This window comes from Engraulis encrasicolus, chromosome 8, assembly GCF_034702125.1.
Source record: "Engraulis encrasicolus isolate BLACKSEA-1 chromosome 8, IST_EnEncr_1.0, whole genome shotgun sequence".
NCBI classification, from domain to species: Eukaryota; Metazoa; Chordata; class Actinopteri; order Clupeiformes; family Engraulidae; genus Engraulis; species Engraulis encrasicolus.
Window position 1 is genome coordinate 6,491,328 of NC_085864.1, and position 23,536 is coordinate 6,514,863.

The 23,536-nt window shown below is 43.4% G+C and overlaps 2 protein-coding genes across 2 annotated transcripts in view; both read left to right on the forward strand.

Moving 5' to 3' along the window:
* The window catches only part of LOC134454101 (FRAS1-related extracellular matrix protein 2-like), a 39,173-nt gene extending 26,236 nt beyond the window's left edge, over window positions 1–12,937 (forward strand). The window contains exons 9-17 of the mRNA XM_063204887.1: window positions 2,398–2,590; window positions 3,126–3,230; window positions 3,370–3,497; window positions 5,425–5,559; window positions 5,795–5,921; window positions 6,861–6,937; window positions 7,148–7,258; window positions 8,680–8,826; window positions 11,821–12,937. Of these exons, the coding sequence (XP_063060957.1) occupies window positions 2,398–2,590; window positions 3,126–3,230; window positions 3,370–3,497; window positions 5,425–5,559; window positions 5,795–5,921; window positions 6,861–6,937; window positions 7,148–7,258; window positions 8,680–8,826; window positions 11,821–12,477 (1,680 nt within the window). The 3' untranslated portion in view covers window positions 12,478–12,937. The remainder of the gene's footprint in view (window positions 1–2,397; window positions 2,591–3,125; window positions 3,231–3,369; window positions 3,498–5,424; window positions 5,560–5,794; window positions 5,922–6,860; window positions 6,938–7,147; window positions 7,259–8,679; window positions 8,827–11,820) is intronic.
* A 5,452-nt stretch (window positions 12,938–18,389) lies between these two features.
* Window positions 18,390–23,536, forward strand: part of c4 (complement component 4) — a 31,076-nt gene continuing 25,929 nt past the window's right edge. Inside the window, exons 1-8 of the mRNA XM_063204889.1 lie at window positions 18,390–18,528; window positions 19,112–19,298; window positions 19,784–19,979; window positions 20,118–20,188; window positions 22,015–22,100; window positions 22,236–22,321; window positions 23,120–23,207; window positions 23,316–23,421. Of these exons, the coding sequence (XP_063060959.1) occupies window positions 18,467–18,528; window positions 19,112–19,298; window positions 19,784–19,979; window positions 20,118–20,188; window positions 22,015–22,100; window positions 22,236–22,321; window positions 23,120–23,207; window positions 23,316–23,421 (882 nt within the window). The 5' untranslated portion in view covers window positions 18,390–18,466. The remainder of the gene's footprint in view (window positions 18,529–19,111; window positions 19,299–19,783; window positions 19,980–20,117; window positions 20,189–22,014; window positions 22,101–22,235; window positions 22,322–23,119; window positions 23,208–23,315; window positions 23,422–23,536) is intronic.

Here is a 23,536-nt window from a genome sequence, read left to right on the forward strand (position 1 = left end):
AAGTTTAAGACGACCAGTCTCGCAGTGGTTTTGCATGCAAACATAACTTGAGTCCAGGCGCGGTTTTGGGGCGTGTGATTGGTAGGCTAAAGAAACTGGGTAACCAAGTCAAACTAGGCTATATGGTCTCCTCCAGATTAGACATTTTTGATAAAAGCGACTTAAATGGTGATTCTTGAGCTCTTCAGACAACCTCTCTGCACTATCTACTCGTCATTTTTCTACCACGCTGCGTGTCAGATTGTATCCTTCAGTTCACTCCACCACTTAATGCAATCCACACGTTTGCGTTGTAGCCTAATACCGCCGTTTAACAACAATCCACAGTAAATGCATCCAACAGAATGACACCACCGCAATCATCATTCCAACAATCCGTTAAAAAGACATTAAGTCCGATGTTCACAGCATAGGCCTAGGCTACAAAACATGAGACCGACACGACAGCTACTTGCGTTGGCTTTGATTGACAGCTGGCATGGCATGGCCCTAAACTGTCTTTTCACAAAAACAGGTCCACGACAGAGACAAAAAACCCTTCTGAACAATTAACATATGTTAACTTCAGCAACTACAAACAGCGTCACGGATATGAACCCATAGTGACCTTACCTTAAAACGTTGTCTTGAAAGCAGCTAAATCCCAACTTTTAATCCATGCGTTCCACCACCATCGTTCACGTTCCACAGTTTTTGTAATCCACATCACAGTTAGCAAGACTGTCTTCGACATTAACTTTAATAACAAAAGCAACTGGTCTGAGCCACAAATATAATGTAAATATGACGCCTGCTCTTCTCCACTTCCTGAAAATAGCCCTGTCAAAAGCCAATCACCGTGAGAAGCAAAAAGCTTATGGCGCTTCAAATCTGGGACTTCAGTGGCTGTTAGCCAATGAAAAAAATAGATAACTTCAATGCATTTGCTTAATTCTGCAATACCTCACCACACCATCGCAAGCATAGAGATTCTATGTCGCTACCTGGTGTCACTGTTGAGTCAGCTGACACAGTGAGCTGACAGAGCCGTTTATAGAGTGTAATGCCGTTTTTTTGCCACATATGAAAGTGAATGGTCCAGGGAGGCGCTATTTCGCACATTGCAAAATGCAAAGGTAGAAATCAGATATTTTCTCCATAAAAGTGAGGGGGACGGGTTCACGTGAATGAAAATCTGGGTACGTCATGTCCCCCCCGTCCCCCCCGCTATCTGCGCCCATGCACACACACACACACACACACACACACACACACACACACACACACACACACACACACACACACACACACACACACACACACGGCCCATCAGATACAGTGATAAGATAAGAGAGGCCTGCTAGATCAAAACACAGCCCCTACAGCAGGAAGAGTGAGGAAGAGGGTGAATATCAGTCATCCCAGTGGATGACAGCGTAATGTGCAGCCGCCATCTATAATTGCTGGGGATGTCGCCGTGTGTGTTTTTTTCTTGACTGGTTATCGCCCGTGATCTATGTGTCGGGCTGTTTATACCAGTGCGGTGCTCGGAGAAGCACAGATCATTCGGGAATGTCATGGAAAGGTAAATGGGGTAGGTGCTGGGTGAACTCATGGGATTAGATGGAGGGAGGGAGAGAGGGAGGAAGATAGAGAGAGAGAGAAGAGGGAGAGAGAGAGAGAGGAGGGAGAGAGAGAGAGAGAGAGAGAGAGGAGGGGGAGAGACAGACAGAGGGAGACAGAGGGAGAGAGAGTGAGAAAGAGCGAGAAAGAAAGATAAAGTGAGAGAGCAACAGAGAGAGAGAGAAACAGCGATAGGAGAGAGAGAGAGAGAGAGAGAGAGAGAGAGAGAGAGAGAGAGAGAGAGAGAGAGAGAGTTAGAGTTTCCTCTCCCCCTTGCCTGTCCTTCACCCTTCTACTGTTTACTTGAGGATTAAATTAAAGTGTTTGTGTGGGATAGCACTCTCTGAAAATGCTGTATTGCACCACTTAAAAGCCCATAACAAACTCCCTAGTTTCTTTCTCATGTCTTTGGATACTGTAGTAAATTTTGTGGGAAATACATCTAGGGTGCACTTTAACATTTTCTCAGTGGAAAGCAATGTCTTCATCTTTCTTTCAAAATAAACTGTGTCATTCATTCAGCATGACACACTTTCCCCTGTCGTTCCCCAGTACACAATGCTTTAGAATTAGTTTCCTTTCTGTCTAGATTTCCATTACTTATGTTCTTCAGAGGCTGAGGTATTTAGGTTTTTATAGGCTGAGAGTACCATTCCCCAAAAATAGTTTCATTTAACAGACATTTTCTTTCTGGTGTTTTAGGAATAAAACCCATAAAGTAAAGTATTGTCAACCAGGTGAACTCAGTCTAATCCTCTTCTCACCTCTGTCCTGTGTTTCTCGTCTGCTCCCCAGGTCCTGAACCTGGTCCAGTCCTACGTGACGCTGCGTGTGCCGCTGCACGTGTCCTACGTGTTCCACTCACCTGTGGGGGCGGGCGGATGGCAGCACTTCGACCTGCAGTCCGAGCTGCGGCTCACCTTCACCTACGACACGGCCATCCTCTGGCAGGACGGCATCGGCAGCCCGCCTGAGGCAGAGCTACAGGGTGAGTAGCCTTACTTGATATGTTTCATATAAGTATGTCACAACTCGGCCACCTGAGAGAGTTACAAGGTGAGTAGCCTTAAGCCTCATTCACATACATCGCTGCTAGTTACTCGCTCAGCGAATGTGTTCCAGCGAGACAAGGAGGCGAGTGGGCGAGTAGTGTACCAGCAATGTGATTTGGGCGGATCCCGAGTTGAAAATATTTTAACTTCCAGCTTAGCGAGTAACCAATTTGAATACAGAGTTCGGTACTTCTCACCTGTGCATTGGCAGTTACAGCCGCGGGAACATTTAGTGAATGTTCCATGAGAGAGTGGCGAGTAGGCGAGCGAGTGAGAAGCTAGTAACTAGCAGCAACATGTGTGAACATAGCTTAACTTGAAATGTTTGATATTTCTAGAGATTCAAAGTGTATTATCCAGTCTCTCTGATATTACTATGTCACTCTGCGTATGACGTGGCCATTGTCAGTAGTCCACCTGCTGCTTTCTTACAGTAAGTTCAAAATGTTGTTTACTTTTGGTGTGTTTCAGGTGCTCTGTTCCCCACCAGCATGCGGATTAATGAACACGGTCGACTGGTGGTCAACTTCCGCACAGAGGCACGATTCAGGGGGCTGTTCGTCGTGTCACACCCTGGTGAGTTTAAAACACATGCACGCATGAAATTAATCCTCAATTGATGGTTGGTCTTGACATGTTATGTTGACCCAGTCTCTCTCCTTCCCTCTCTCTGTGACCCCCTGACACCTGACCCTTGATCCTTGACCCCCTCCAGCCTCCTCGCTGTCCTCCATGGTCATGTGTCCCGATCACCCTGGCGTGACCTTTAACCTCACACTGGTGCGCAGCGAGCCCACCTACAACCAGCCCATGCAGCAGTGGACCTTCACATCCGACTTCTCAGTAAGGAAACAAAATCTTAGTAGTTGTAGTGGTAATGGTGGCGACAGTAGTAGTAGTAGTAGTAGTAGTAATGGTAGTAGTGGTGGTGGTAGTAACAATAGTAATGTAGTGTGGTAGGTTGGAGGCTGAAGACTATATATCTTGCAAACAATGCCTGTGGTTTTGATGTCTGCAAATTGAAGTCGAAGTGTACACATTTTTAATTGTCCTTTTTTTCTTCTGCTGTAATTACTTTGTCGCACATAGAGATAATAGAGTTTTGATTGGGGTTGTATTTTTTCAAACCACCATAATTAATATGATAATACTATAGCTGATGGGCTGTAGGCCTTTCTTTTTAATTTCCATGTCTAAATAGTTTAGGTGTGTACCGTATTAGCCCGAATATAAGACGATCCTGAATATAAGACGACCCCCCTTTTCAGGTTCATGTTTTGGGGAAAAAAGTTTTTTGAAGACTAAATTTAGTTTCACATTGGAAACTTCTTTCAAAATGCAATTTTTAATTTGTTGGAAAAGCGTAGGCTTTTTACATAGAACAAATTTCACAATGTAATTTTCATGATAAAAAACTACAGATAGCTACTCATACCCTTTTCCTTTCTTTGCTCACTTCAGTGGTTACCTGACAAGCGCCAGTAGGCACCTACTGTACAGCCGCCTGGGTGTGACTGTTCTAAGTGCGACACAACATTCCATACTACACTCGCAGAGCATCAGTCTGCACCAGCCAGGCAACCAGTCCAGTAGAGATAGACTATCTATTGTGCAATGCACAGATTTTGGCAAAATGCTTTGTTGACAGCAATATCTAACCAGCAGCCGTCTCGCCAAATCGCCGTTCATTTTATGCATCCAAAGTTTTCCGTTGGACGTTGAAACCGAACGTGACCAAAAGCAGATTGACGCATTGCATTTGAAACCCATGCGCTGCCTATCAGCACCGTTGACATTAGAAGTCCGATTGGCATTAATTTCGTGCCAAGGGTAAAACTCTTAGTGATTTTATATGAACAAGACAATCTCTTGCCCTAACCATTACTCTCTGTCGCTGTATTGTTGTGAGGGATATCGTCAAATAGGCACCACCTGGCGCCGCTCTCTCGCGCACATGAATGACCATTCATTGGCTGATGACAGCATCCAAAACTTAGCCTACAGGTTGTTCATCAAATCACCCTTCATTTCTTTAGTTTCAAGTTGTACTGGTGACCAGAGAGAACAACCAAAGCTTTCCTGATGAGACTGTAAAACCGAACACAAATAAAAACAGCGATTGACTGTTGTGTTTTCCCCCTCGCATTGTCGGCCCGCATCGCGTTGACATTGACAGTTGATAGACGGGCGGTGCAACACTCATCACGAAACGCAGTTAGCATATGCACATTTGATATGGACAAAACAATCTCTCGCCCTATCCATACGGCTATTGAGTTTTGTGTCATTGTTGTGAAGCATAATGGCCGCATTCAGGTAAAGTAAAAAAAAAATAAAAAAATAAAAAAAAAGTTTTAGGTTAGTCTAGCGCGCGGAAATAAGACGACACCCCTTTTTAGAGTACTATTTTTAGAACAAAAACCACGTCTTATATTCGGGCCAATACGGTACTATTGCACTAACAAAAAATTACACAGTCAAAAATGCAGTGTTAGTTCAACATTCTAAGTGTGGAATTAACACTGCATTTAGGCCCAGAAACACAGTGGATGAGGATGGAGAGAAGTAAAGAGGCAGAAAAAGACAAGGACATATCCACGTACAGCTGAGAAAAGGCAGACAGAGGCAGAAACATTATTATGACCCGTGCTGACCCTCTGTGTCTGTCTGTCTGTGTATGTGCGTGTGTCTGTCTGTGTTCATGCGCATGTGTGTGTGTGTGTGCGTGTACATGTGTGTGTGCGTGTGTCTGTGTGTGTTTCCACTGTAGATCCGTGACTACTCTGGCACGTACACGGTGAAGCTGCTGCCCTGTACCTCCCCTCCGAACCTCCACTACACCATCCCCCCCGTCTGCAACCCCAGAGAGCCAGTCACCTTCCACATCGACATACGCTTCCAGCAGGTACCAACACCTGTTCCTTCACCCCCTCGTTCCGTAGCTACTTGGTTGTTTGTTTGTGGGAGTTTTTGTTCATTTATTTATTATTATTTATTAATTTATATAGTTGTGGAAGGTTGCTGAGATTTTTTTTTTTTTTAGTACGTATCTGCCTGGTCTGTAGTATTTCACAGTGTGTGTGTGTGTATGTGTGCGTGCGTGCGTGCGTGCGTGCGTGCGTTCGTGTGTGTGTGTCTAGGTGAGTGACCCGGTGGCTGCTGAGTTCAGCCTGAACACCCAGATGCTGCTGCTGTCTAAGCGTGCTCTCTGGCTGTCTGACGGCTCCATGGGCTTCGGACAGGAGAGCGACACCGCCTTCGCTGAAGGTAAACACCACCAAGACAGCTTTCTTAGATAATCATCTTATAATAATTATAATTATCTATCTATCTAGAACAGTGAAAAAGTACACTATTTCTGGAATCCTCCTAATGAAATTTCAACAGTGTTGTGTACATTGAAACCATTTCCAAAGACGCATCACTATTTTTGCTGTTTTTCCTACTTACTGTAGTTTTCTGTACTTTATGTTTAATGACAAATTAAATGCATGGTGGTTGGTGAGAACATTAAAATGTAAAGGAGGGAGATGTTATACTCAAAATAGATCTCATTAATTAACTACCCTCATAACTGCAACGTGCCAGCACATTTATTACATCTCAAAGAATATGTGGATTCCCTAACAAGATATTGCCATAGATACCGTATTAAAAATCGTATTTAAATACCGTATTTAAAATATGATACCGTATTTAAAATCCAACAGTAGTTTATTTATGATCCTTTTATTTTTAATTATATGAATTCAACTGGAAGGTGCTCTTCAAGCAGCACTAAAACATCACTTCTCTCTGATAGCTATTTCAGTTGGAAGTAAAATGGTCTTTCCTATGCTTCCATCTGCGTTAGAACTACAAATCATCAACTCACATTCATAAAATTACAATTTCGAGTGTAGCACTTGGATGAACTTAAAGTGATTTCAGACATTGTGGGCTGCTGTAATAAGGTGTTAACGATTTTATAAGTATTAAATTCAGGTAAAAAAGAATCTAGTCTACTGTAGTGTTGCTGTAACGTTTTGTCAGTTTTGATGGAAAAAAAAACTACTAGCTCTGTGCTGGCTCCATGGATTTTAGAAACATTTTCAGTTTGAAAACAAAAGTGTTGCTATAACGTTCATTCATTTTAGATGCAAATAAAAAGTACTGTATTATTCTAACAGTGAGTCTGTTTTTAAATGTGTTTGTTGTCTGTTGTAGGTGACGTGATCTATGGGCGAGTGATGGTGGACCCTGTGCAGAACCTAGGAGACTCATTCATCTGCAACATAGAGAAGGTTTCTTTCTTTCTTTCCTAATTTCTTTCTTTCTTTCTTATATTTTAAACCAACAATATGTGATATCTGAATAAGACCTCAGTGGTGGAAACATAGATCTGCCATGGAATAAAAGAAATTGCCCAAATTAGGCTTTTTGTCCTTCACATTGACCAGGGATGAACACAATTTTCTTCTCAACTAAGGCTAACGTTCGCTTTGTCTTTTGAGGTGTTCCTGTGCACGGGGGCAGATGGATACGTGCCCAAGTACAACCCAGACAACTTTGAGTTCGGCTGCCTAGCTGATGCCTCCTCCCTTCTTTATCGATTCAAGATCCTGGTAAGTCACACACCGAGAGAGAGAGAGAGAGAGAGACAGAGAGAGAGAGAGAGAGAGAGAGAGAGAGAGAGAGAGAGAGAGAGAGAGAGAGGAGAAGAGAGAGAGGAGAGAGAGAGATAGAGAGAGAGAGAGAGAGAGAGAGAGAGACAGACAGACAGAGAGAGAGAGAGGGAGATAGTACAGAAAGAGAAAAAGAAAGATATAGATAGCAGAAAGAGAAAGCAATATAAAGACAGACAGCAGAGAGAAAGACAGGAGAGAGAGAGAGAGAGAGAGAGAGAGAGAGAGAGAGAGAGAGAGAGAGAGAGAGAGAGAGAGAGAGAGAGAGATAGCACAGAAAGAGAAAAAGAAAGATATAGATAGCAGAAAGAGAAAGCAATATAAAGACAGACAGCAGAGAGAAAGACAGGAGAGAGAGAGAGAGAGAGAGAGACAGAGAGAAAGAGAGAAAGAGAGAGAGAGACAGAGGGAAAGAGAGAGAGAGACACAGAGAGAGAGAGAGAGAGAGAGAGAGAGAGAGAGAGAGAGAGAGAGAGAGAGAGAGAGAGAGAGAGGGAGATAGCACAGAAAGAGAAAAAGAAAGATATAGATAGCAGAAAGAGAAAGCAATATAAAGACAGACAGCAGAGAGAAAGACAGGAGAGAGAGAGAGAGAGAGAGAGAGAGAGAGAGAGAGAGAGAGAGAGAGAGAGAGAGAGAGAGAGAGAGAGAGAGAGAGACAGAGATGAGTAAGAGATACAGAGAAGTGAGACCGAGTAGCGAGGGGAGAGAGAGAAAGGAGAAAACCAGAGACAATTTAAAGTTGCCTCCAACTGAGTGAAATTGAATTGCTGTGTGTATCAAATTAAATCAAGTCAAATTGAATCATATCCAAATAAAGTCCGATCTCATCTTGGCTGACGGCGTTTAGGGCCTGGGCTGACTTATGAGTTCTGCTCAGTGGAGGTTAAAGCAGCCGGTGAAAAGAAGCTGCCCCCAATAAGATCACCCTGCTGCCAATACGATTACAGCCTAACCGAGCAGAAATAATGCAGTGTGTGTGTGTGTGTGTGTGTGTGTGCGTGTGTCTGTGTCTGTGTCTGTGTCTGTGTCTGTGTCTGTGTCTGTGTCTGTGTCTGTGTCTGTGTCTGCGTGCGTGCGTGCGTGCGTGCGTGTGTGTGTGTGTGTGTGTGTGTGTGTGTGTGTGTGTGTGTGTGTGTGTGTGTGCGTGTGTGTGTGTGTGTGTGTGTGCGTGACTGTGTGTATCTTTGAGTATGTTTTTATAATGTGTGTGTGTGTGTGTGTGTCCATGTGTGTGTGTTGTGTGTACTGTATCTTTACATGTGTATGTGCATGTGATATGTGATGTGTGTATCTCTGCCTATGTGTTTATAATGTGTATGTCCATGTGTGTGTGTCTGTTTCTGTGCTCTGTGGTGCAGGACAAGGCTCAGCCTGAGACGCAGGCCAGGGCGTTTGGCAGCGTGGGCTTCAATGCCCTGTTGGCTGTGGACGACCCGCGGGCCCTACCCCTGGTCAGACAGCCTGGCTCAGACGGCTTCAGGCTGGACTCCGCACCCCTCTTCCAGGTACACATAGGGTGGCCATCGGTCCGTTTTTACGACCTGTTCACGACATCCGTGTGTCCCTCTCTTTGTCTTTCCTTTCCTCCTAGCCTTTTGATTATGGCCTCGAGCTGCGAGGCAACGTCATCGACGCAAACTAGACCTTGATAGTCGGTCGCGTTTCCGATATCTGCGGCCGCCATGTTACTCCAGATATAACCTCTCGCCCAGCGAATTAACTGTATTGCTGTCGCCTTGTGTCGGGGAAATCTCCGTGCAATAGCCATATATGAAGTTCATTAACTGACTGTATGAAAGTTAAATAAGGCAACTATATTATTGCCTACTGTCTGTTTCCTATTTTTTCCTGCACTGTTGGCAACGCATTGGCCTAGTGCAATTAAGTTTGTCCGCTAAATGCCTTTACAACGATACGAGGGTTCTCACAACTTTACAAACAGGGCAAAGAAACGTCTTTCTGCACGGGCGCTGTCTGTATTTTGAGCTCGTGTTGTTGGTTATCCAGCGTCTGCATGAAAAAAAGGTTGACAAAAGCGGTTTGCCTCCCTTAAAACACCGCTGATAATACTTCTGACCAACTTTGAATAAAGTAAATCAAATTAATGGTTGGCTATTAGGCCTACGAATGCACGACTACCCAAAATACATTAAAAAAAATAAAAAATGAAATAGCCTACACAGACAACAACGGAAGGATTTGTCTATCGTAACCTGCCGTCTGATACAATATTAAGTTAGTGGTGATGACTCCTTTATCGGAGTGAGGTAATGCAATGCGAAAATCCTTCCCCCAAAAAATATTGTTTTACAAGTAAAACTGTTGTTGGCAGCTGAGTTGTCTGAGGTAAGATGGCAGCGCTGTTCCCTGATTTCTGCCTACAGTTTAGAATGCCAACTTCACAATTTTCTCCACGGAGGCGGGGATTCGGCAAGTCGAAGCAATGGGTGCGCGCGAGGACGCTAGGTTAGAAAGTTAAGGGGCGGGGTTGTCCGGCCGAAGTCCGGACAGCTGGTCACCCTAGGTACACACCTCACCTAGCCGGCTCTGTAGCAGTGTTTAATTTCTTCTTATCTCTCTGTGTGTGTGTGTGTGTGTGTGTGTGTGTGTGTGTGTGTGTGTGTGTGTGTGTGTGTGTGTGTGTGTGTGTGTGTGTGTGTGTGTGTGTGTGTGTGTGTGTGTGTGTGTGCGTGCGTGTTTCTGCATGTGTGCAAGTGTGCCGGTAGTGAGTGCTATTCTCTATTTCTCTCTCACTCTCTGTTTTGTTTTCGGTTTGTTTTTCAACTCGAGGTCTATCGAGTACTTACCTCTCTCTCTCTCTCTCTCTCTCTCTCTCTCTCTCTCTCTCTCTCTCTCTGTGCTTTGGGGAGTTCCAATATGCCATCTTGATCTTACCCACGGCGCTTTTCAGTGATTACAGCAGGTTCTTCATTAGCAGAAGCATTTGGATGTAGAGGAGCCATTAGGAAAGAAAACCTTTTCAAAAGTGACTTTGTAGAACTAACAAGCGCTTTCCAGTCCACACTTTAATTAGTGGCTCTGTGGAACAATGTTTGTTCACCTCTAGAAATTTGACACCACGGACAAAAAGGTGGGTTTTCTGAGGTCCTTTGAGTCCATTTGCAGTTCACCGTGTTTGGGAATGCAGCAGCTCCACCTAGAGGTCTTCGCGCAGTACTGTCTTTACTTTTTCTTCATAGTGGATTCACATCGAGCAGGCAATTGTCAAAAATACCTACATGGCTCTCAAAGCTGTCTTTTATTCATACAGTATATATATATATTTTTTAAGCCCACCTGAGAATCTCCAACTCCCATTGTCATTGTGACACAGCACTCCACAGCACACAAATGTTCACTGCACACAACGAAATTGCATTTAATGCCTCACCCGTGCAAGGGGGCAGCCCCCAATGGCGCCCCAAGGGAGCAGTGCGGCGGGACGTACCATGCTAAGGGTACCTCAGTCATGGAGGAGGATGGGGGAGAGCACTGGTTAATTACTCCCCCCACCAACCTGGCAGTCTGGCAACCTTTGGGCTGGAAGTCTCACGCCCTAACCGCTTACCCATGACTGCCCATTGATGATCAACTCAACAAAAGTAAAAGAGAAAATCACAAAAATATGCTGAGATGGTCGGATGCTGAAATTTTAAGAAATTGCACCACACCAATGTTGCCTGACTTGAGCACCAAAATAGAATATACATTAAATTCAGTAAAACACAAAAAACACGTTAAACACGGAAAAGACAGAGTGGTGATGTGATCCAAGCAACAATATATTTTTCCTGAGGTCCTTGAGTGCGTTACAGTTCATTTGTTTGGAGATGCAGCAGCTCCATCTAGTGGTCCCCGCACAGTACTGTCTTTCAAACTTTATGGACTCACATACGAGCAAATGCATTGGTAAAATATCTACATGGTTCTTATAGCTGTCTTTTCTTTATAGTATATTAATGATCAACACAATATTAAAACAAAGGGCGGAACAGTACCATGCTCAGTGCGCCTAAGGCATGGCGGACGATGGTGGAGAGCACTGGTTAATTACTTCCCCCACCAACCTTATTTGGCCTTGAGTGGGGAAGTTCTGAGAGCTGATGGTTTACTGACTAACTAAGAGAGCATGTTACTCAGAGTAAATGGCATTTCTTCTAATCTCATCTCTTCTCCCCTCCTCCCTTCTCCTCCCATCCCCTCTCCTCCCCTCTCTTCTCCTATCCTCCCTTCTGCTCTCCTCTCCATCCTCCCCTCTCCACTTATCTCCCCTTATCTCCCCTTCTCTCCTCTCCTCTCCTCTCCTCTCCTCTCCTCTCCTCTCCTCTCCTCTCCTCTCCTCTCCTCTCCCCCCCTTCTCTCCTCTCCTCTCCTCTCCTCTCCTCTCCTCTCCTCTCCTCTCCTCTCCTCTCCATCCTCCCCTCTCCACTTATCTCCCCTCCTCTCCTCTCCTCTCCTCTCCTCTCTCTTCTCCTCTCCCCTCCTCCTCCCATCCTAAGGTTTCCACTGGCAGGGAGTGGTACATCCACACCATCTACACTGTGCGCTCCCGGGACAACGCCAACCGTGGCATCGGCAAACGGAGCCTAGAGTACCACCACAGCCTGACCTCCAGCCTGACCTCTCACTCCCAAGGTTACTCTAACTCCCAAGGTCACTCCCACGCCTTAACCGCTGACCTCCAGGCCCCAACCCTGGGTCAAAGGTCACGCAGGTCGGCCAACGGCGCACACGTGCCCGTGCCCAGCGTGGCCGAGGACATCGGCGCCGATCAGAACCGCGGCACCAACATCCTCCACATCGCGCTGGACCGCTCCAGGAACAAGCAGACCCGGGGGCCGCTGGGCCAACCCAGGCAGGCTGGAGGAGGAGGAGAGGAGGACGGGGTGCTCCCGCAGGAGGTGAACCAGAGGGAGGCGGAGGAGGACGACGAGCGTGTTGTGATGATCGTGGGCATCCTCGTGGGGGCGCTCTTGAGCGTTCTACTGGTGGTGGTGGTGGTCGTCATGGCGGCGCGCAACAAGCAGGAGAACAAGATGGCAGGCGCTGCGGGCAACGGGTCAGGGCGACACCACCACCCGCGCGGCTCTAGCAGCACGGAACCCATGGTGCTCAGAACGCCGGTCACCAGTGACAATGACAGCTCGGAGGTCTAACGTTGGCGTTGAGGATAGCGATAACATAACGGGAGACCTGAGGAAGTGGACTGAGGAATGGGACAGCGTAACAGACAGTGTGGTGTGGCATAGACTTCTAACTCTAAGAAACACATTTTTTGTTATTGACATCACCGATGATGTTCTCTTCAATTTATTGGGTTTTTTTTATTTCGATTTGTACCTCTGCTATGTCTGTATGTTTTTTTCTCATTTGTGCAAGTGCCTCTTATTTACCTATTTGGACTTGAGTGGGGAAGTTCTGCGAGCTGATGGTTTAGTCGAACTAAGAGAGCATGTTACTCAGAGTATATGGCATTGCTTCTAATCAAAGGAGAATAAAATGGTTTTGCTTCAGTAGAAAACTCCTAATTCAAGAGGTTTTTGAGAGGTTGCCTTATTGGCCTCTCCAAACTTATTATCTCAGCTTGGTCTAGACAGGGAGAGGTGGGATGGACGTAGCATGTTTGCATAGGGCCTGGGCATATTAGACCCCTCCAGGAGATTTTGCAGCTTGGAAATATCTTGGATAGATGATGGGTGACGTGGCTCTGCATGCTATTGTGACATACTGTACCAATATGCCGGGGAGCCGGGTTTGATTCCGGCCCAAGGTCGTGTCCAGGTCGCTTCCCCATCTCTCTTTCCCCATTCGTTTCCTGTCTCTCTCACTGTCCTGTCTGAATAATACATTTGTACAAGTCCCAAAAATAAATCATAAGAATAATAGATTAGAAGGCCTTTACCACTTACTCTGAGTGAACAAACTGTATGTAGGAAAGGTAACCAAACTGGCTTTCTGGAATACCCGCCAAGAGAAAGAGAGTGAGGGAATAGTGAGAAAAGAAAGAAAAACAAAATGGAATCTGTTCATTGACTCCCATGGCTGGTCCTTACTGTACGTACCTTCAGTTGGCATGTTTGTTTTTTTGGGGATACACTGAGACGCTTACTTGAAACACTGAAGCACTTCCACTGGCACATCAAGTGTTTATTTGCTCTCTCCGTCAAAGGGGAATCACACTCTCTCCTTCCATCATCATGAGAAAGAACTATGTTCTACTGGGAACCATGTTCTCTCCTTCTACTACAATGAGAAATGATTATGTTCTACTGTACTGTGCTGTACTGTAACCACTACAACCGTGTTTTATCCTTACACCAAAACAAGGATGGACCATGTTCTACTGTATGTACTTCAATAGTGAAAGCAAGGTTCTGATCTTCTACGACCATGAGAAAGGACCATGTTATTCTGTTCTACTGTATTTCAACCATGAGAATGAAGTTCTCCTTTAGCTAATGTATCATGCAGCCATGTTAGCATCAAGTGCTCGTGGAGATGATGTAGCTGTTGAGGAAAAGGTGCTTGGCTTTGTCATCTACGTACGATGTTGCATCATCCAAATATAGTCTTTGTTTTGTTTGTTTGTTTGTTTTTTTAATCCAAAGGTGCTAGAAGACCTCTATCATATCAGATAGGGGAGATAATGACAACTGCTTCTTGATAAAGAGGGGAGATGAATATAATGGCACCGGTAGTTAATGACCTCATGTTTTGCATGATACATACTGTGTGTTATTCTTCTGTTGGATTCTTCTCCAGTGCCATCAGTGAATTCTTGTGTGCATTATTAATATTATTATTATTATTCTCATTATTTCTATTTTTATTGTGATTTTGTTGTTATTATTATTATTATTATATCATTATTCTTATTGCACATGGTTTGGTAGTCAAATGAGAATTGTTTCCTCAATTCTAGTAATCAAGAGTGTTTTACATACTGTACTGTTCACACAGCCAATCATGTTTTATATTTCACCTGATTTGTTGATTTTATTTTATTTTATTTTGGTCAATGGTTGACTTTTGCATGCATTATATGAGTCCACTGACTACGAGCAGCAGTTAATATCCAAGCACACACACATAGTGTTAAAGAAATGACTGAAGATTGAAGAAGATTGACAAAAGACTGAAGATCCTTACTGCAGCAAGTGTAGTACTGTAGTACACAGTCATCTCTCGCTCAGTGTTACACGCGCACATACACAGACTCACCAACAATACAGTATGTGTGCTATGCTATCACACACATCCATGTGCACATACTGTATGTACACACACACACACACGGCCACTGTTTCTGCTTCACTTCCTTGTATGAGTTGTACATCATTCATTTGATGTGAGTGGTGTTACCTTAGAAAGCCAGCGGGTCTGGTCTAATTCTGTAGTCTGCGATCAAGTCCGTCATAATCTACATCTACATCTTCATCTAATTCAGTCTAGACACTAACTCCTTTACACATGTGATCAACCAGGCAAGTAGCATGCAGTGTATCCCATCCAAAATCTAATTTATTTAGTATGGACTACTAACACCAGAAAAGTAACCAGAAAATTAGCCTATGTCATCATCTTCATCTGTTTAGTCTACAATCCTACCATACGCGTAATCTGCTGTTTACGAGGGGTGTAAATCAGAGGCTTCATTGTGATTCGGTTCCATATTGATTCCTTAGGCCAGCGATTCAATTATTTTCGATACTTAAGAATGCTCCACGATTCGATTCAATTCCATTTCATTCAAATCAATGCTTCATTATTATAATAATAATAATAATAATAACTTGGTTTTATATAGCGCCTTTCAAGTAACCCAAGGTCGCATTATTGTTACCTGACAGGATGTGTAAAATGATTAGTCAATTCTCTTGTGGACAAATCGATTGATTATATCACCGGCTGTAGGATCGATGCATTGATATAGATTGAGTATCATTTACACCCCTACTGTTTACATCAGACCAATACAAGTCTGCAAATGATGAATTAAACCTGTTGACTACTATATGTGATACTGCCTCACGTTCTTTTCAATTTGACTACTAATCATTGAAGACACTTTTTTGTCAAGCAGGACTACACTCATTTTGGTTGATCCACTGGACTGTAGGTGAAAGGGAACAAGAGCGAGGACGTTACCGGTCTTCTACCACTTGCATTAGGGTCAGTGACGTTTCAGCACACGTCAGGGCGGCGCAACGACAGCCAATGCCACTATTGTATGGATTTTTTGTTTGTTTTATTGGACTATCTAAGAAGCATATTCATTGCAGCATATCAACCACCAATTATTAATTAATTTATGGGCAGTACATGTCGTTGCACCACCTGACGTCTGAGCCGAGAAAAAAAAACGTCTTTGACCCATTAATTGCATTGTTTGCCTTGTCATCTGTAGTAGCTCCACGTTTGTGTGGTGTGTATTACCAAGGTATTGTCTTTGTTAAACTGTTGATCTTGATATTTATTTATTTTACAAATAAAATGGGATTATAGCGGTATGTGTTCTTTTTTAGATATGTGCTATGTGCGTACGTCTTTCACTGTGTCACACAGGTGAAGTTGCAGGCAGAGCACACTGCTCACTGAGGCCTTCAGTATTGACTGTCTCTGACATGTGTGAGAGACAGGTATACAACCTCAGCAATTACTTTGTGATGGACCTGCTTAAGTTAATGCAAAGAGAGTCGTAAATCTGATAGTAGAAGAGCTTAGGGCTTCTTTGTCTTTACTATACAAATGCCAATGGTCTCTCACTCTATTAGGTTTACGACTAGGGCCACACTGGGCTTTGTCACTACTGCCTTTGTAGTACATTGCCCCTCCAGGCCCTGTCTGTCTGTGTGTGTCTCCTGTCTCTCAGTCCCTCTGAGTTCACTTCCTGGTCAACATGCACAGGCACACCCTGACGCCCATCTGTAAGACACCATGTTCTTCAAAATGACCTTCTAGTGCAGCGCTACTGGACTCTGTCCTCTCCTCAACAGTATTGAAATTCAAGGCCCTGTGCATTTTCTCCCACCTGGTTACTGCACGGCAAACGATGATCAAAGCAAGACAAACATGTTGTGTGTTTTTGTATCGCTATGCAACTTGCTGAAATATTATTTTATGTTTTGTTCTTCCATGTAATCATAATAATAATGATAATGTATGTTGTTCGTGTTTTGGTTTTTGGCATCCCATGCTACAGTTATCTTTGGGCCCATGCTCATGTTCTCTCCTTGTTTATTGATGGAGTTTAATGTTTTGTGTTTGTTTTGTTATTTGTTTTTTTTTTGGTTCAGTTTTTTTTCCTGAGTGAGTTTATACACTTGTATCTCTATGTACATATGTATGGAAAGCACAAAGGTCTGGATGTTTTTGGTAATGGTCAGCCTTGACACATGCCTCTGTACTGTACCTACCGTATAACACAAACTGCTGAGCTGGTCTGAAATTTAAAAAGATAAAAATAAATAAAAAGTTGTTTTTCAGTAACATGCTTCCTTTTGTTTTTCCTGAGTACATGAAGTGTAGGCCTACATACGGAAGCCTATACACCTTGCACACCGAGGGACAGGGCCACTGACAGCTTTGGCTGGACCTGGGACAAAACCCTCTGAAAGCCCACCCGACTCAATGCATACAATATAATGGGAACCCAAATCTGTACCCCCATCTCCCTGGGCCTGTGACAAACAGGCATGGGACCAAGCCACACATGTGCACGTCTCAAGTAAGTCTCAAGTCTTAACCTTCAAGTCTCAAGTAAGTCCCAAGTATTTTTTTCTTGGGGAAGTCAAGTCACAGACTATGTCAAGTCAAGCGACATTATATTATATCAAATATTATACAAATTTTATTGCTATGACTGCTGTTGTAAGTACCATTAACAACATTACTTATATTTTAAATAAATAAATACAAACAAAAATATATTCACATTTGACATTCACACTAAAACATGATACAAGACATATTTGATCTTCTGTCAAGTCAAGTCTCAAGTCATAAAAACAGGGACTCAAGTTGACTCAAGTCCAAGTCTCAAGTCCCCATGTCTGGTGACAACTAACCCCTTGCCCACGATCAGCTTCCCTGTCGAGGTACAAATGGAAGTCCACCACACCAAAGGATTGGACAGGTTCTCCTATACACTACAGAGTACTGTACTACTGATGCAACAGTAAACACAATGCCTTCAAAGCTAATTCGATCAGTTCATACCTTTTATGGTACATAAATCGGCAGGAATTAACAGGAATTTGTCAAAATCTGCCCACACTTTAAAACAAGAAGTCTGTGATGAAAAGGAAAGGAAAGGAAAATTAACGGAACTGTTTGATGCAGTGCATCTGCAGGCTATGCAAAAAAGAAATGTATGCAACCATTCCATTCCTGTATGACTTACAATGGCTTTGCATGTCGTACTTTTAGAAATGCTAACAGTTTTTAAGCAGGGTGTCTTGCACAGAATTCTCTCTGGTAGGACACAAAGTTTTAATTCATACAATAGTAATGCATTTTCATAACTGGCAAACAGTTTAATAACTTGTCCTCAGGAAAGAGATACAGTATCTATAATGGCTGTCTACCCTCCCCCTCAATGTGTTAACCAACTACAGACCTAACCCCACGCTGGGTCTTGTAACAACACTGTTGAGCAAGAGAGTGAGAGGCATCCGTCCAGGAACGGTGGGCTGATTTCTGGGAAATCACATGACTTCTACTCCAGCTCGGGACTTTATTTGTAATTTACTCTGCCATTGCACTCTCTACTACACAAAAAATGCAGTGCTTATTCAACACTTAGAGTACTCTGGGACCAAATGCACTCGGAAAAGTGTTAAATCAACTCTCTAGGTATTGAATTGACACCACATTTTTATTGTGCACTTTTATGCATGCATCATTTTGCAACTTTGCAATATACTTGTTCTTTGTCATTTCACAACAGCAGTGTTAAGCCATGTGCTTGGCGTTATGGCTTGGCCTTTTCTGTTACTGAACTCAACAGGAATAAATCCGCAATATATAAATAAATAAATGGGTTGAAGCTCTTCCCTCTGAGATATTGCATAATAGCTGTTCAGCACTGGGATACAGGGAGCAAACACACAAAGTAGTCAGTCGGGCAGGCAGGCAGGCAGCAGGATGACCCCAACACTTCTCCTTCTGTTGTGTCTCTCCACTGTACTACATGCACAGGAACCAAGGTAAGCACATCAGATCAATTTGCACAAAATGTAGTGTGTGTGTTTATGTGTGTGTTTGTGTGTGCATGCGCGTGTGCATGCGTGTGTGTGTGTGTCCGCATGTGTTTTTGTTATGCAGTAAGTGTGTTCATGCACATGTTCATAATGATAAAATGTTGTGTATGATGTAACATTTTTATTAGAAAATATAAATAACAACAAATACCGGCACTGTATATATAGTATGATATATGATGTCTTCGATCTTTGAACTCTTGAACTCTAGAACTCTACCTATACCTCATCCCTCATTCTTTTTGCGTGGGGGTGTGCATGTGTGCATGGATGGTGTGCATGGATGTGTGTATGTATGTGTGTGTGTCTCTGTGAGTGTGTGTGTGTGTGTGGGGGGGGGGTATGTTTACCTGTGTATGTGGGCGTGCCTGTGTGTGTGCATGTGGGCATGCATGTGTGTGTTTGCGGGTGTGGATGTTTGTGTGTGTGTGTGTGTGTGTGTGTGTGTGTGTGTGTGTGTGTGTGTGTGTGTGTGTGTGTGTGTGTGTGTGTGTGTGTGTGTGTGTGTGTGTGTGTTGATGCGGCTCAGATGGCTGATCACTGCTCCCAACCTGATCCATGTGGGAGTGGACGAGACCGTGAGCGTGCAGGTCCATGGGGCGACCTCCCCTGTTGCAGGCAGCCTCCAGTTCAAGCGTCACATAAACGCTGTCTCTGAAAACGTGGCTGTCACACTGAACGCACAGAACAATTATCAAGCTGTGGTCAAAATGAAGGTAAGTGTGGTTTTATATTTTCAGCATTGATGAACTTAGACCATTTTAGAGTCTGTTTTGTCTTAACACATAACACACACACACACACACACACACGCGCACGCACGCACGCACGCACGCGCACACACACACGCACACACACACACACACACACACACACACACACACACACACACACACACACACACACACACACACACACACACTTGGACATACTTGCCACCCACCCATTTACCTGCACACGCACTCATGGCATGCACACATGAACACACACACACACACACACACACACACACACACACACACACACACACACACACACACACACACACACACACACACACACACACACACACACACATACAGAGAGAGAGAGAGAGAGAGAGAGAGATTTGTAGGGACTAGCTGTAGTTTGTATATTCATTCATTTATTAATTCATTCATCATTTATTCATTAATATTTTGTGATTTTTGTCTGTATTTAGGTGGAGCCCAAGCTGTTAAAAGATGCCTATGCTAATGATGCTGAGAATGAAAGGGCGCAAATACCATATATCCAATTGGTTGCATTGTTCCCAAAGCTTTCCATTGAGGCAAAACTTGTGAATATATGGCTATCTGAAAAAAGGGGCTACATTTTCATCCAGACAAACAAGCCCATCTACACTCCCGGAGAGACCGGTAAGCATGCCAGTTGCAACCAGCTAGGCAAAGTAGGCAATTATGTAGGGCCCCCAGCTTTGGAGACACTGGGCTTGTTGACAACGTCAAAGATCAGCGTGGTCTGTCTTGACTTGATTTTCTTTTCGTGTGTTTCAGTCCAGTACAGGATCTTCACGTTAGACCAGTACATGCTTCCTGCTGATGAGGAGCTCAACCTGAGAATATTTGTGAGTGTGAGCTATGGCTTATAGCCCAGTAAACCATATTAAACTAGAAATGCACCCAGAGTGTGCAGACCTCCGCCAAGGACGTTCAGTTTGTTTTTAGACACATAGGATAGCCTATTTGTGTGATGATGTGGTGTCATTTATGCAGGTTTATACACCATTAGTGTGTCAGAGAATTAAACAGTGAAGTTGTAACAAAATTATATAGGGCCTAATTACCATGTACCATGATTAACTGTGGTCTGTTAACATGATTAACCTTAAATGTAATGAACTGGATAGGTCTAATTTCCCTCATTGGCGCTGCTACCTACGATTAAACTGTTCGTCGTTATTAATTTCTCCACTCGTTCGTAAAGTAGGCTAGAAGAACCAGTCTGTGTTTTGGATGCTGTTAACAGCGCCAAGGAGCCAGTTCACTACATTTAGCCTACATTTGTTCAACTGGACAGACGAGAGAAAGCTTTGGTTGACAGGGAAAACACTCCGCGAAAGCTGCGACGATATGCATCACCCCTGATTGATTACATTGATTACGTTACGTTTTGGTGCTAGTGGCTACCCACGCACCTGGCTTCAGCCATGCAGGCACAGCAAATCCGTGCGTTCTGTGTGCATTCTGTCTGGCTTTGTGGTGACTGTCGCAGCACAACTTTGATTAACCTTTCATGTAGCCTGTAGTGAACCAGGTACCTTTCCCTCCTTGGCGCTGTCTGTTAGCCTATCTGTTATAGCCTACCACTATTCGCCGTTATTAATATTATCTCAGCCTTCGTGAACTTCAACTGAGCAGGGAAACACTCGGAGAACAATTAACTCCGCGAAAGCTGATTTGGTTGACAGGGCAAACACTCTGCAACGATATGTGTGCCATATTGTATATTATTATTATATATCATTTGGTGTGCTATAGGCTACGCAGCCATGTAGGCACAGCAAATCCGCGCGTAATAGCCTACATTCTGGCTGTGGTCACTGTCCATCAATCCACCTCGCAGGCAAGCCCTGTCATAGCTCAATTCACCTCGGCCACCTTGTGGCAGGCCGCGAAATAGCAGCGAACATACAATAACGAACACACAAACCCAGGCGTAACGAACACACACACAAACCCAGGCGATCACATAACCTCCACCCTTGGTGGAGGTAAAAATGACGTATGTAGAAGGGGGAAGGATCTGCACACTGCTTGCAAAACACTTAATTTATTGGCAGCAACGTTTTGATCATAGATCTTCAGTCTTTTGCAAGCAGTGTGCAGATCCTTCCCCCCTTCTACATATGTGATCTATGGCTTATAGCCCGGTAAACCAGACTATAACAAGAAATAGGGCTGCACAATCAATCAAAAGACATAAAATAATAAAAAAAAAAGGATACAATTACTGATTTAATCATGATCCCACAGGGGGTAATATAGAGGATATGGCTATAGTTATATTATTGGAGCATAATTGTCTCACACTTTTAATCACAAACTTTAAAGAAGTATTTCCAGATGACCATGTCAACATGGACCACAGTACAGTAAAAAAAAAAACCTTTCAAAAGGCCGTTTTTTGTCTAGTAGGGAAAATGGACACATGCTTCAGCACCACCTCGTCCCTATATGTGCACGAAATGTGATTCATAATACCTTCTTTCCATGTTGACTAATGTCAAGTCAAAACCACAATTAAGCCAAGATAGTAACAACACAAAGAACATAAGTTGTTTTCTAATAGTTATAGTCTAATAGTCTAATAGTTATTGCTTTTTTCCACTTTGCTGGCTAAATGTGAAACATTTTCACTGAACTTTCCTTAACATGTTTTCTGTCACCACAGAACTCTGATGGTTTAGTGGTCCGCGGCACTTTGATAAAATCCACTGAAATACTCGAGCAGACTATCACTATCCCAAACATTGAACGGTGAGTTTGAAGCTAAATAATCATTTAATACTGAAAGTAGGTATATTTGGGGTTATTTCTTCTGTAATCCCACAGACAAACTAATATTTTTTACATGATTGTGTCTTGTGTCTTTGGCATTTCTCAATGTTTCAGAGCTGGATTCTGGAAAATAGAAGCACATTTTTCAGGTGCACGTGCACCTGAATTCATTTCTACTCATTTTGAAGTGAAAGAATATGGTAAGTGAATCCTCCTTTGATATTCTGTATATGTCACAAATAGAATAAACATTTCGGTTACAATTGTGGTGTAAGTTTAACTTGTCTTTTGCCTTAAAGGGAAAAAACGTTTTTTTGCATGTGGGGCCTTATTTCTGGAATAAAACACATCACTCTACACACCCATACCACTTTTTTCCCATTTGATGCAGTTTGGAAGATTTTGTGTCAGACGGTATCCACTCAACGGTAGCCGTAGGGGCAACATTTCCAAGCCCATAAATGACTTTTCCCCACTTTTTAAACGTTGTGCAGATGTGCCATAGTCGAATCAAACACTTCCCGCGTCTGTCACACCCCCGCCTACTTGTACTCATTTATTTCTGAAAACGGCAATGAAGGCGGCACCGTGACGTCATCGGCTGGCGACACCATTTATTCTGACAGCAGGCGGTTGAGCTTCCTTCGCCTTAGAATCAGAATCCTTAGAATCAGTGTTACTGTGATTTCCACTAACGTGTGTGCGCAATTACCATCTGGTCTTGTTTGTACAGCAGCAATGAACACAGTTTAGGTATGCATGTAAAGCAACATTGTCACAACCAAACTCATCCTAACAAATCATAATCAAAACATGTGTGTAATACAATACATGTGACATGTTGAAGTACTAGCCAAGCAGCAGCGACCTCTGCTTGTTGGAATATCAAAAACAAGTTTCTCAACACATCTCCAGTGACTCAGGATAACTAGGAAATTGGGTCCTATGTCAAAAATCCTGGAGTGTCTCTTTGATTTTTTCTCTTTCTGTTATGCCAGTTCTGCCACAGTATGAGGTGAATATAGTGGCACCCAAACCATACTGCATGCTGAGCGATGACAGCTTCGATTTCATCATCACTGCAAGGTTGTTGAACAAATACATGCATAAGCACAGACTGAATTATAATCTACAGTACATTTACAGCTGTCAGACAGAAAAACTGACAATGACAGGTGTGTATTTCTTTCGCAGGTACACATATGGGAAAAGTGTGGATGGGGTTGCTTATGTTCGCTTTGGGACCGTTGACAAGCAAGGCGATAAGACCAACATACCTGGTCTGGAAAACCAGTTACCGGTCAGAATCCTTGGAACATTCAATTTCATCAATACACAGTACACACAACTCTTTAAAAAAACACTTAAAATAGTGTTATTTTTACTCTTTGGTAACATTTTCAAAGTTATTTCTA